The sequence below is a fragment of the Heptranchias perlo genome, chromosome 1, assembly GCF_035084215.1.
Source record: "Heptranchias perlo isolate sHepPer1 chromosome 1, sHepPer1.hap1, whole genome shotgun sequence".
Taxonomy (NCBI): Eukaryota; Metazoa; Chordata; class Chondrichthyes; order Hexanchiformes; family Hexanchidae; genus Heptranchias; species Heptranchias perlo.
The window spans coordinates 31,810,611-31,825,149 of record NC_090325.1 but is presented as its reverse complement, the minus strand read 5'-3'; the positions used below and the strand labels follow the sequence as shown (position 1 = coordinate 31,825,149).

At 41.2% G+C, this 14,539-nt stretch overlaps 1 protein-coding gene across 3 annotated transcripts in view; it reads left to right on the top strand.

Moving 5' to 3' along the window:
* dym (dymeclin) overlaps window positions 1-14,539 on the top strand; it is a 412,070-nt gene that overhangs the window by 117,934 nt on the left and 279,597 nt on the right. For all 3 annotated transcript variants that reach the window (XM_067983422.1, XM_067983431.1, XM_067983440.1), the window contains exons 9-10: window positions 5,902-6,084; window positions 10,493-10,671. In XM_067983422.1, the coding sequence (XP_067839523.1) occupies window positions 5,902-6,084; window positions 10,493-10,671 (362 nt within the window). The remainder of the gene's footprint in view (window positions 1-5,901; window positions 6,085-10,492; window positions 10,672-14,539) is intronic.

Sequence of the window (14,539 nt, the reverse complement as noted above, 5' to 3'; positions counted from 1 at the left end):
TTCAAAAGTAATTCATTGGCTGTAAAGCATTTGGGGATTTTCTGGTTGTGTACAAGATGCTATATGAATGCAAGTTCTTTCTTTCTATAGGCAGCCACATGTTTTTGCTATTATTGTTGGAGTTGTGTTAGTGACAAATTTTTGATAATACCTATACAATAACAACAACTTGCATTTATATACCGCCTTTAATGTAGTAAAACATCCCAAGACGCTTCACAGGAGCGTAATCAGGCAAAACTTGACACCGAGCCAAAGAAAGAAACATTAGGAGAGGTCAAAGAGGTAGGTTTTAAGGAGCATTTTAAAGGAGGTGGAGAGATGGAGGTTTGGGGAGGGAACTCCAGAGCTCATAGCCTAGCCGGCTGAAGTCACATCCGTCAATGGCGGGGCGAAGGAAGTCTGGGATGCAAAAGACGGCAAAATTGGAGGAACGCAGAGCTCGCAGAGGGTGGTGGTAGGGCTGGGGGAGGTTACAGAGATGGTGAGGGGTAAGGCCATAGAGGGATTTGAAGACGAGGATGAGAATTTTAAAATCGAGGCGTTGGTAAGCCAGCGTAGGTCAGTGAACAAGTGGTGATGGGTGAATGGGACTTGATGCGAGTTAGGATACGAACAGCAGAGTTTTGTATGAGCTCGTTTATGGAGCGTAGAGATGGGAGGCCGGCCAGGCGAGCGTTGGAATAGTCGAGCTGGGTATAATCCGTGATAGTGGGAATAAAGTAGTTGTCCAAGACAGCACCACTATCCGACTTGTATGGGTGACCTTTGTTCCTCTGTACCTACTAGTTAAACGAAATTCAGAAACCTGAGTGGAGATAGCTTTCATTCCAGAATTTCACGGAAACATGTTTTTAATGTGGGAAGGACACCATTGTCCAGAAATCTTTCACTGGAGTCTGTTAACTAGTTGAATTCAAAATATACACTCAAAATAAAATACAAGGACAAACATATATACAAATACCAAGAGAAAGAGAACAGCATAAACTGCAACTTGGCCATAGATCTCCTTTCTTACTTGACTTCTGGCATCTTGGCTCCAAGTTAATGGGATTCTAACCACCAGTAATAATACTTATACACACATCGCCTCGACATCCAGTGAAGCAGCAAGCAAACTAAAATAGCCTATCGATTATTGTACCTTTCATTACGATTATTGTACCTTTCATTTAAACCTATTCAAGGCATAATTGAATTTAGGATATTAAAGAGTTCATTATTTTTAAGCAATAAGCAGATTGATTTTTACCTTTTTAAAAAAGAACCTTTACAGATGTTCAAATTCTTCTTTCAATTATTTATATCCGTGACTTTTTAAAAATCTTGCGTGCTTTTTCTCCTGCACAAGTTAATACAGTATCTTACTGAAAAAAATGGGGGAAAAGCCGTATGATTGTGTATCATGTTGTTGGCAATGTCAGAGATGTTGTAATATGTACTCGCAGAAGACATCCTTATGATGTAGTGAGCTTTTGTTGGATTAGATGTAAGAGATTGAGAGCAGAGGGTGGGATAAACGTCTTTGCACAAATAGTTGAGATTGTGGAATTTACTTCCAGGGTTAATGGTTAAGGCAGAAACAATGCCAACATTCAAAATTAGATTGGATAGTTGGATGAAGGAAAAGAGGATGAAGCGATATATGAACAGTGTGGATAAATATGGAGGGTAAACGTTTGGTACGTTCGGTTGGGTCGAATGGCCTATTTCCATGTTGTAACTACTACGTATTTCACTGTATCTATTACAAGCACATCGACTTTCACAACTATCTGGATTATACTTCTTCCCAACTCACTTCCTGTAAGGATTCCATTCCTTTCCCCCAGAGCAGAGAATTCCCCTCTGCTGTGGTAGACAGATTCTCAATCAGGTCTGTCCCGTTTATTGTGCTTCTGCTGTCGCCCCTTATTTCTTTCCTTCTCCTCACCTTCCACTCCTCCAGCGTCCACATTTGACAGATCATCTTCTGCCATTACCACCATATCCAACAAAATCCCACCACCAAATACATCTTCCGCTGTCCACACCTCTCTGCTCTCTATACCATTCCCTTTGGTTCATTCTTCCACCATCATGACCACCTGCTCTTCTTCCTTTGGCCCTTCCTGATGGAAATGCAGGAGATGAAACTCATATCCATGCACCTCTTTCCACACCACTGTCCAGGGCCCTTCTGTGTGAGACATCAATTTACATGAATTTACTCCAACCTTGTACAGTGTATCTGCTGTTCCATGACAATATTGTGCTAATTGTGATATTCTCAGTTAAATAATCTGCTGGCATTCATTGTCAAAGTTCATAAATGAACAGGGCACAATTTCAAAATTTGCAGATGACACATAACTTGGAAGTATAGTAAACAGTGACGAGGACTGTAATAGACTTCAAGAGGACATAAACAGGCTGGTAGAATGGGCGGACACATGGCAGATGAAATTTAACGCACAGAAATGCTAAGTGATACAATTTGGCAGGAAGAATGAGGAGAGGCAATATAAACTAAATGGTACAATTCTAAAGGGGGTGCAGAAACGGACACACTTTGGGGGTATATGTGCACAAATCTTTGAAGGTGACAAGACAGGTTGCGTGAAAGCGGCTAAAGAAGCATATGGGATCCTGGGCTTTATAAATAGAGCCATAGAGTACAAAAGCAAGGAAGTTATGTTGAACCTTTATAAAACACTGGTTCGGCCACAACTGCAGTATTGTGTCCAATTCTGAGCACCGCACTTTAGGAAGGATTTGAAGGCCCTATAGAGGGTGCAGAAAAGATTTACTAGAATGGTTCCAGGGATGAGGGACTTTAGTTATGTGGATAGACTGGAGAAACTTGGCTTGTTCTCCTTAGAGCAGAAAAGGTTAAGAGGAAATTTGATAGAAGTGTTCAAAATCATGAAGGGTTTAGATAAAGTAAATAAAGAGAAACTGTTCCCATTGACGGAAGGGTCGAGGAGCAGAGGACACAGATTTAAGGTGATTGGCAAGAGAACCAAAGGCAACATGAGGATAAACTTTTTTTAACGCAGCGAGTAGTTATGATCTGGAATGCGCTGCCTGAAAGGGTAGTGGAAGCAGATTCAATTGTGGCTTTCAAAAAGGAATTAGATAAATACTTGAAGGGAAAAAATTTGCAGGGCTACGGGGAAAGAATGGGGGAATAGGACTAACTGGATTGCTCTTACAAAGAGCTGACATGGGCTCGATGGGCTGAATGGCCTCCTTCTGTGCTGTAACCATTCTATGATTCTATAATTCTATGAAGAATTGTTACTTAGTGAGTTCTTGAAGGTTTGCCACCAGTGAAACCGTACTACGTGTTACTGCTTTCAAATGGAGGAGGGGGAATACAATCTGGTCTCCAGTGGTGGTGTGAAGTCTCTTTCCAGTATCACCATTAAGGGGAGAATTGGGTAAAATAAAATTAGTTTGTGGTGTCACAGGAGAGGAGCATCACAGAAGAAGCAATTTTACAAAAAAATGTGTACTTGCAGACTCCGTTTGATTAGTTGTTTGAAAACAATAAGTGTGAGAATAATGATGGGGAAGAGCTTATAGTACTTAGCATTACGTGACAATATTTTCTATTTTAGTTTCTGTTCAAAAGTTATATTTTAAAAGAGTCCATGTTAGAGTTTTATAGGTCTTGCAATGGCTCAGTTGGTGAAGGCCATGGATAACTGAACCATATAGATCAAGAAGGTTCCAGGCTCAATTGCTAGTCTTTGCTGAGTTGATCTCGGCTAGGTGCAGCAGTTGAGGCACTAAAAATGGGCAAATTGTTCTTGGGCTGGAGAAGAGAGAGAGGGGAAAATCAACCATGGTCTGGACTTTTGCTGAGGACAGGATCAGGTTCAGCTGCTATACCCACCACAACCGAATAGCCTGCCAATACTCATTGCTTAGGCTCATAATGTCGGTTCATATTGAACCATATCCCAGCCAAATTTTAACTCCTGCAGTTGGTGTGGGGGGGGAAAGAAGAAGAGTGAAAAGTTGATTTCAGTTTAGATACAATAAACTAAAGAGAATCCTCAAGTTCAGATCCATACTTCATCAAATTATTACAATTCCAAGACTGGAACGAAAGTAGTACTTGCTAGTTTCTCTGTTTCATCAAATTATGAAATTGCAATTTGACCTGACAATGATTTAGCTTATTATACGTTTTTTTAAAAACTGCAAGAAGTAGCAATTAAAAGTGATAGCTAACTGACCTTCCACGATGTGCTCAAATTTTGTGGCTTCATCAGAACCCCTCAATGCTTACCACTGCCGAGTGAGCAGCTTCCTTGGTTTCTAATTATTCTATATATGTGCACGATCAGAAAAGTAATAGGTTATTTCTCTGGGAATATTTTCCATGACCCAGGGAAAGCTTCCCACTTTTTCACCACAGTTGAAATATTTTTCCACCACCTTGTCCTGGCTGAGATCAACTAAATCAGCGAAGATTGGAATCAAACCTTGGACGTTCCTGGACTCTGGCTCAGAACAACATCACGTGACCCATTTGTTACTTGTGCCATCAGAGAGCTTTATAACTGTTGTTTAATACTTCACTTCACAAGCTGTACTACTGGTTTTCCTGCATTTTACCAGAACCCATTCTGTCTCTTTCTAGCTTGCTTTGTGCTGAGATCCTGTTACCCATCCCAGTTTCTTTTAAATTCCTGTACTTTCCAGTACTCTATCTGGGGTATTCAAAATTTATTTCACTGGATCACATAGAGGTCTGGTTTGAGCACTAGCTTATCCCCTCACAATTAGCTAGTTGGGTGAGTAAAGTGAGTTAAATGGCATCATAAAATGTGCTTTCCTAGCTATGGATTTGGATTATCGTGCAGCATAAGGAAAAGATGCTTTGTCCATTCTTGTGATTATGGGTGACCAGTTTTTATCATGGGTTTACCTTGTACTGTTGCTGCCAATGATAGCCCTAACTTTGACATCATGCTTCAGGTAAAAAGGTCGTGATGCAAAAAGGTATGGGTAGAGTACAGTTTCATCTACAAAAAGAATAAGATGGCTGGCTTTTGTCAACTTATTTGGCTCCCATTTATCACTACAGTTGGCCTGTGTGACTTTGGGTTGGGGAGGGGAAAATTACCAGGGGTTCCCACTCCTGGTCTCTCTGTAGTAACCCCTGATAAAAGGAGATATAGGATTGTGCTCAGCTGTGTTGTCCAGATGTCCCCATCATTGAAATCTTGTTAATGCTAGCTGGCCGAGCACAAACACAATTAATGGTTATTTGGGAAAAATAATGGAGGGTATGGAAGTGACCTCAAAGGAATCTGCCTTCAGTAGTGGAAGAGAGAAGAGAAATTTTATATAATTTTTTTTTGTTCATGGTCTCCCAGAAGTGGACATAGAATTGCTATTCTGAAGTTGAATTTATTGTAATGTAGCTGTGTCTTTGCTTTGGTCTTGATCTCTTCTATAAAAGCAATTGATACTGTTGGTAGTTTTGCCAGCATAGTCGCTTGTCACCTTGAGCAAAAACAGTAAATTGATTTTTGTTAACTGTGAGCCAAAAAGGAAGGGTGGAAGGGTGGATACAAGATAATGGGGGCGATTTTAAACCCCAAGAATGGGTGGGTTAGGGGCGGGTGGGGGTTGAAAACAGTTGTTTTTTGGGTCGCGACCGCAACCCAGCTTTATTTCCGGGTTTAACGTCGGCGCGGAAAAGTACAGGCTTCCCACTGGGAATGCCAAGTCCAAATATTTTGCGGTCGTGACCCAAAAAAACTATTTTCAACTCCCACCCACTCCCAACCCATCCATTCTTGGGGTTTAAAATCAGCCCCAATGGATTTGTGAAGCTTTGAAGACATACTCAAATGATTTTTTTTTCTTCCCTCCTCCATTTCTTTTTCTCTTCAACAGCTGGCCTATGGACAGTTCTTACCTTGGGAGGAGTTGGGAGTAAGCCAGCCCAGCAAGAGGATCCATCATCCCCACTGGCTAATCGGAGTCTACTACTGCTGCTTGTTTTGTCTAACCTGAGTAACACACCAGACAGCCCAAATCCATACAGACAGTCGATAATGTCCTTCAAGAATACACAAGGTTTGTGTTAAGCCTGCAAACTTAGAAAATGATATCGCTTTGTTAACTGTTCACCTGCTAACTGTCAGATGTATCCATTGCATCAACCACTTGTAAATTGTTAGGCCTAGAAATTGGATCACGCCTGAATTGGGGCGCTATCCCAGTGCAGTACTACGTGTGCCTAATAAGACCGGTGGCAGGACCACGTCAAAATTACTCAAAGTGCTTTGGGCCATCCTGAGGTTGTGAAAGGCACTACATAAATGCAAGTTCTTTATCTTATCTTTATCCACAGGGAGGAAAAATTAAAATGTGAGTTGACCCCTACCAATCTGGGGCCCTCCATCAAATGGTTGTAAATTAACATTGACCTGAGGCATGGGAAGAGGTTACTTACCCAACCCCCTTTTCCTGGAATTGGTATCATTTCTCTTCATTGCACACTCAAGCATGTTTTTGCAAATGTTAACTGGATAGTGATGGTAATAGTGAGAAATGATCTTGGCTCAGAAGATCAAGATGTTGAATCAGTTTGGGTGGAGGTAAGAAATAGCAAGGGAAAGAAATCACTGGTGGGAGTCGTATATAGGCCCCCGAACAGTAGGGCAAAATATTAATGAGGAAATAAGGGGGGCTTGTAAAAAAGGTAATGCAATAATCATGGGCGATTTTAGCTTTCACATAGATTGGTCAAATCAAATTGGCAAAAATAGCCCTGAGGAGGAGTTCATAGAGTGTATTAGGGACTGTTTCTTAGACCAGTACGTCAGGGAACCAACCAGGAAACAGGCCATTTTGGATATGGTAATGGGTAACGAAACAGAATTAATTAATGATCTCAAAGTAAAGGATCCCTTGGGAAGCAGTGATCATAACATGATAGAATTTCACATCCAGATTGAGAGCGAGGATCTTGGGTCTGAAGCTAATGTTTTAAACTTAAATAAGGGCAATTATAAACGAATGAGGGCAGAATTGACTAAAGTGGACTGGGTAAACAGATTAGATGATATGATGGTGGATAAGCAGCGGCAAACATTTTAAAAGATATTTTATGACTCGCAACAAAAATATATCCTGGTGAGGAGGAAAGACTCCACATGAAGGGTGAACCAACCATGGCTAACTAAGGAAGTCAAGGATGGTATCAGGTTAAAAGAAAAAGCATACAGCATGGCAAAGATTACTGGTAAGCCTGAAGATTGGGAAAACTTTAAAAACCAGCAAAGGATGACTAAAAGAATAATAAAGAGGCAGAAAATAAATTATGAGAGTAAACTAGCAAGAAATATAAAAACTGACAATAAAAGCTTCTACAAGTATATAAAAAGGAAGAGGGTAGCTAAAGTAAACATTGATCTCTTAGAGGATGAGACTGGGGAAATAATAATGGAAAACAAGGAAATGGCAGAGGAATTGAACAGATATTTTGTATCTGTCTTCACAGTAGAAGACATTAATGATATACCAATAATAGTAGAAAATCAAGGGGCAAAGGGGAGGGAGGAACTAAAAACAATCACTATCACTAGAGAAAAAGTACTAGGTAAACTAATGGGTCTAAAGGCTGTCAAGTCTACTCATTGGAGTTCAGAAGAATGAGAGGCGATCTTATTGAAACATATAAGATTGTGAAGGGTCTTGATCGGGTGGATGCAGTAAGGATGTTCCCAAAGATGGGTGGAACTAGAACTAGGGGGCATAATCTTAGAATAAGGGGCTGCTCTTTCAAAACTGAGATGAGGAGAAACTTCTTCACTCAGAGGGTGGTAGGTCTGTGGAATTTGCTGCCCCAGGAAGCTGTGGAAGCTACATCATTAGATAAATTTAAAACAGAAATAGACAGTTTCCTAGAAGTAAAGGGAATTAGGGGTTATGGGGAGCGGGCAGGAAATTGGACATGAAGCTGAGTTCGGATCGGTCAATGCCCTGTGGGTGGCGGAGAGGGCCCAGGGGCTATGTGGCCGGGTCCTGCTCCGACTTCTTGTGTTCTTTAGATTTGTGGTTGGGATCAGATCAGCCATGATCTTATTGAATGGCGGAGCAGGCTCGAGGGGCCGATTGGCCTACTCCTGCTCCAATTTCTTATGTTCTTATGTTCTTATGTAAGTCCCCTGGACCTGATGGCTTGCATCCGAGGGTCTTAAAGGAAGTGGCTACGGAGATAGTGGATGCATTGGTTGTAATTTTCCGGAATTCACTAGATTCTGGAAAGGTCCCAGCGGATTGGAAAACCGCAAACTTAACACCCCTATTCAAGAAGGGAGTGAGACAGAAAGCAGGTAACTATAGACCAGTTAGCCTTACATCTGTCATTGGGAAAGTGCTAGAATCCATTATTAAGGAAGTAGTAGCAGGACATTTGGAGATTCATAATACAATCAAGGAGAGTCAACCTGGTTTTATGAAGGGGAAATCGTGTCTGACAAATTTATTAGAGTTCTTTGAGGAAGTAACGGGCAGGGTGAATAAAGGGGAGCCAATGGATGGAGTATATTTGGATTTCCAAAAGGCATTCGATAAGATGCCACATAAAAGGTTACTGCACAAGATAAGAGCTCATGGTGTTGGGGGTAATATAATAGCATAGATAGAGGATTGGCTAATTAACAGAAAACAAAGAGTCAGGATAAAAGGGTCATTTTCAAAATGGCAATCTGTAACTAGTGGGATGCCACAGGGCTCAGTGCTGGGACCTCAACTATTTACAATATCTCAGTGATTTGGATGAAGGAACAGAGTGTCTTGTGGCCAAATTTGCTGATGATACAAGGATAGGTGGAAAAGCAAGTTGCGATGAGGACACAAAGTGTCTGCAAAGGGATATCGACAGGTTAAGCAAATGAGCAAAAATTTGGCAGATGGAATATAATGTGGGAAAATGTGAAGTCATCCACTTTGGGAGGAAAAATAAAAAAGCAAAATATTATTTGAATGGAGAAATACTACAAAATGCTGTGGTACAGAGGGATCTGGGTGTCCTCGTACATGAAACACAAAAAGTCAACATACAGGTGCAGCAGGTAATCCGGAAAGCAAACGGAATATTGTCCTTTATTTCTAGGGGGATGGAGTATAAAAGCAGGGAAGTCGTGCTACAACTGTACAGGGTGCTGGTGTGACCACACCTGGAGTACTGCGTACAGTTCTGGTGCCCTTATTTAAGGAAGGACATACTGGCAGTTCAGAGAAGGTTCACTAGGTTGATTCCGGGTATGGAAGGGTTGTCTTATGAGGAAAGATTGAACAGGTTGGGTCTATACTCATTGGAGTTTAGAAGAATGAGAGGAGATCTTATTGAAACGTACAAGATTCTGAGGGGACTCGATGTGGTAGATGCTGAGAGGATGTTACCCCTCATGGGGGAATCTAAAAGTAGGGGGCATAGTCTCAGAATAAGGGGTCACCCGTTTAAGACGGAAACAAGGAGGAATTTCTTCTCCCAGAGGGTCGTGAATCTTTGGAATTCTTTACCCCAAAAAGCTGTGGAGGCTGAGTCATTGAGTACATTCAAGGCTGAGTTAGACAAATTTTTGATCAGCAAGGGAGTCAAAGGATATGGGGAAAAGGCGGGAAAGTGAAGTTGAGTTAAAAATCAGATCAGCCATGATCTCATTGAATGGCGGAGCAGGCTCGAAGGGCCAAATGACCTACTCCTGCTCTTATCTCTTATGGTCTTATGGTACCCTACATTGTGTTCTGTTTGTGTTCTATGGTTGGTGCTGTCAGTGGAAATGGGATCATGAAAGAGTACTGCAACAATTAATGTTCTGCATTCTGCTGATCACTCACTGTGTTACAGAAATGTGACAAGAACAAAAACTGCTAATGCAGCAGATTTGAAATTAAAAGTGAAAATGCAGGAGAAATACTGAATTACACCAGTTTCGAAGAGGGAAGAAAATGCATCAGCACCACAAGCTGAGACCTCTACTTGCACTTGTCCTAATCTTCTATCCTGCCAACCATTGTGTTTGTCCAGTCATTTTCCACCAACTGTAAAACGATCCCACCATAAAGCATATTTCTCCCCCCCTCCCCCCCCCCCCCTTTCTCTTGACTTTCTGGAGGGACTGAAACCTCTGTTGTACCCTTTTCAACATCACTACTTCTAGCTGTCCAGATTTAGCACCTTCCTATGCAACCACATGAGATGCAATACCTGTCCATTTATTTCCTCCCACACACTTCTTAAATTGGAGCTGCAATTCACGTGTACTTTCTCCAATCTGGTATATGGTATTCTCCTGTACATTGACCAAACACACACTAAATGATTGATTTTCTGAGGTGTTTAATTGATGTGCCAACTGTGCTAGTGCTTTTTCATTATCCTATTACTTGTATAAAATTGCAAATCAAGCACAGTCTTCAAGTCCTGGTTTGCCAGATACTTTTATTTGCTTGTTGTAATCCTTCATTTCAGATAATACTGCCATTCAGTCACCAAACTCCTACTCCTTCCAGATAAATTTCAACAGTTTATACACAGCACTGTACGAGCAGCAGAAATCTGACCAGGCTACTCTTCTGCTGTATACCTTGTTGCATCAGAACCCGAATGTGAGAACGTACGTGTTGGCCCGTACTGATGTGGAGAATCTGGTGAGTGTGCTTTTGACTTTTTGGGAGCGGTAGATGAATTGCACTCTTTTTTTCCCACTCAATTTTCATTCCTCCTCTGAAGGTGCTGACTCTTCCTGTCGAACAGTTGTAAAGGCGAAGGCCAGTTTTAGCAGCCAATCTGCTGTCCTGGCTGAGATCAGCACAGACTAGAGATAAAACTTGGCACCTTCTGGCCTGCATGGCCAAGTGCCACACTGAGCAGTGCTTTTATCCGCTAAGCCATGGGGGTTCATTGCATTGTCAATGCAATATATAGATTTGCCATACTTCCCAATTGTGTTTCTGTTATTGACAGGCAACAGTTTAAATCTGATGGGGTTAAAATTGGATTGAGTTTAGAGAACTTGGTTTGTAGGTTATGATTTTGTTTTAGTTCTCATTTTACAGAATGGAAATCTTCATTCTTTGCTGTGAACTCCTGATGCTGGGGAAGGCAACTAACCTTTCTACACTGTAGCTGCTTCTGTCTTTCTGCTTTGATTCATGCCCTTATCTACAGAACATGGACAAAGACATGCAAACCATGTACTGTGAACAGAAAGAATCTCTGATTAAATTCCTTCTTTCCACAGGCATAATTCACCCATTCACCCCTCCTTTTTAAATTTAAAAAAAAATCTTGAATTTCCTTTCCTGTTTTCCCCAGCTTCTTAGAAAAGAGGGGGCAGAGCAAACTAGAACAACAGACCCACCATATCTACCCTTGTGTTCCTCCTATTTTCACTTATTTGGCCCTTTTGGTTCTCACTAAAGGCATTTTAACTGAGGCATGTTTCTTAAGGTCGGATATAGGCATTAACCTTGTCTACAGCTCATCACTCTGTGTCCACCTGCTGTTTAAAGAAAAGGCAAATTGGGTGATGTCATTGAGGCACTGTTCCTCCTGTGGCCTGACCAAGATCTGGCAAATCAGATTTATATATATTTAAGCATTCATTGTTCTGTTTAAACAAGTACAACTGATACCCACCACTCCCTAGGATAAATAATATCTTGGCTTTATGCAAGCGCACTGGAACCTATATGCATAAAAACCTGAGCAGAATTTTTTTTTTGTTTTGAGTATCCTCCAGTGCTCGGGTACTGAGTCCGTGAATACATGGATATTAAAAGAACATCTTAAAGAAACTGCCTCTATAAATTGCTCGCAGTGGATTTCAAATTCTGACTAATAGCTGATTTGTTACTGAAATCATGACTTTTGAATCCTTTTAATTTGATTGGAGTCTGCCTTCTCAATTAATTAATGTCTTATGTTGAATCTAAGCTTTTCTTTTTGTATTATTTGTTTTATGCATGACATAACACAGTGGAATGAGTCAAATGAAGAAGGGGGGCTTCAGTTTTGACATTAAGTCTGATGGGTTTTTGCATTTGTGGTTTGAAAATATGCTGGGTTGGAGATTTACTTTAACCATCGTGAATTTTAGCTTTATTTTAAGGATCACACTAATAAGACATACTTTCAGTAAATAGGAGCCATCATTAGCTTCCAAGCGTTCTGTTTAAACAAGTACAACTGATACCCACCACTCCGTAGGATAAATAGTATATTGGCTTTATGCAAGCGCACTGGAACCTATACGCATAAACACTTGAGCAGAATTTATTTTTGTTCTTTTAATTATATTTCCCCAATTTTCTCCCACTCCCACTCCCCTATCTCACAAAAGTGGAGACTCTTATTGGTACAGTCCCACTGGTGCTGAACATCCTCTGATGTCTTATCCAAATTATCATTATTTGTTTTTGAGCCTGGTCAATGGGTGTCAGGAGGCTATTCACCAGAGTGGGCATCACAGTGAACCTTAATCTGTTCCTCATCTACCACTCTTTTCAGCAGGTGTCACTGGATAATGATGAGGAATAGAATCATAGACTGGTTACAGCACAGAAGGAGGCCATGCGAACTGTCGAGCCTGTGCCGGCTCTCTGCAAGAGCAATCCAGCTAGTCCCACTCCCCCTCCCTTTCCCCATAGCCCTGCAAATTTTTTCCCTTCAAGTATTTGTCCAATTCCCTTTTTGAAAGCCATGATTGAGTCTGCCTCCACCACCCCCTCAAGCAGTGCATTCTAGATCATAACCTCTCGCTGTGTAAAAAAAAAGTTTTTCTTCATTTCGCCCTTGGTTCTTTTTCCAGTCACCTTAATTCTATGTCCTCTGGTTCTTGACCCTTCTGCTAATTGGAACAGTTTCTCTATCTACTTTGTCTAGACCCCTTCGTGATTTTGAATATCTCTATCAAATCTCCTCTCAACCTTCTCTGCTCTAAGGAGCTTCTCCAGTCTATCCATGTAACTGAAGTCCTTCGTCCCTCAAACCAGTCTAGTAAATTTCTTCTACACTCTTTCCAAGGCCTTCACGTCCTTCCTAACGTGTGGTGCCCAGAACTGGGCGCAATACTCCAGTTGTGGCCGAACCAGTGTTTTATAAAGGTTCATCATAACTTCTTTGCTTTTGTACTCTCTGCCTCTATTTATAAAGCCCAATATCACATATGCTTTTAAAATCACTTTCTCAACCTGCCCTACCATCTTCAGCGATTTGTGCACATATACCCCCAGGTCTCTCTGTTCCTGCACCCCCTTTTGAATTGTACCCTTTAGTTTATAATTCCTCTCCTCGTTCTTCCTACCAAGTGCAAACCTTGGTTGACTCCCTCTATTCCTTTCCACCTAAAGTCCAGGCTTGGTTGTCATTACAAGATCCTTATGGATGAGGAAGGTCATTTTGCCCATCTTACTTCATCCACCCAGAAAGGCTGTACTGTCACTCAAACCCTCCACCCCTCCCCCCCCCCCCCCCCACCAAATTACTGCATCGAATTGTTTCTTAAATGATTCCAGGATTTTTGCCTCCACTATTTGGAAGCCCATTCTAAGTTTTGCTCACTTTGTGTGAAGAAGAATTTCCTGACAGCAGTTCTATATTTACCTGTTATTAGTTTAAACCTGTGTCCCTTTATACTACTCACAATTTAATTTAAAATAACATTCCAGATTAACTTTTTCCATTGCCTATAACACCAAATCTCAGATACCCTTTTAGGCCTTCAGCTTTTTCTCATAACTCAGACCTTTGACAGGAGGGATCAGGCTTGTGACACTGCCTCCAGCACTTGCATATATATCTCCCTTATTTCTTGGTGACCCAGAATTGGGCACAGGTGCAGTCTGGCCACAGCACCGTAAAGTTTGATTATGTCTTCCTCTGACTTACGTTCTACTGTATTGGCCAAGTACATAGGAACAGGAGTGGGCCATTCAGGCCCATGAGCCTGTTCCATCATTTAATTACATCATGGCTGATCTGTGCTTCAACTGCATTTACTCGCCTTTGACCATGTCCCCTGATACCCTTACCGAGCAAAAATCAATTCCATTTACCTGCCTTTGATCATGTCCCCAAAACTCTTCCCTAATAAAAATCTATCAATCTCAGGCATCCACAGCCTTTTGGGGGAGTAATACCAGATTCTGTTTGCTTTGTAGATTGCTGCTCTGTAATTATTTGGATTGTTCCCCACAATCAAATAGCTTATCAGTACTCACTATCTAGGCTTGTATATGAAGAATGGCATTTGACCTAGATCACAAAGGGTGTCTGGCACCACCTGTAAAACTATACCCAGCATGAGACTGCCTTCAGAAGAGAAACAGAGAAAAGAAATTGAAGAGTTCATAGACCCGGACATCTATACTGGGATCATGTAACAACCTCTGTAATAGTTTGTGTAAAATAGTGAATAGTTAGCAATTGCAGGCAGTAATGCAACAAGGAGTTCAGATGGACCTACTAAACCATATAAGAAAAGTTTAAGCAGTTAAGACCAGTATTCTGAACTAT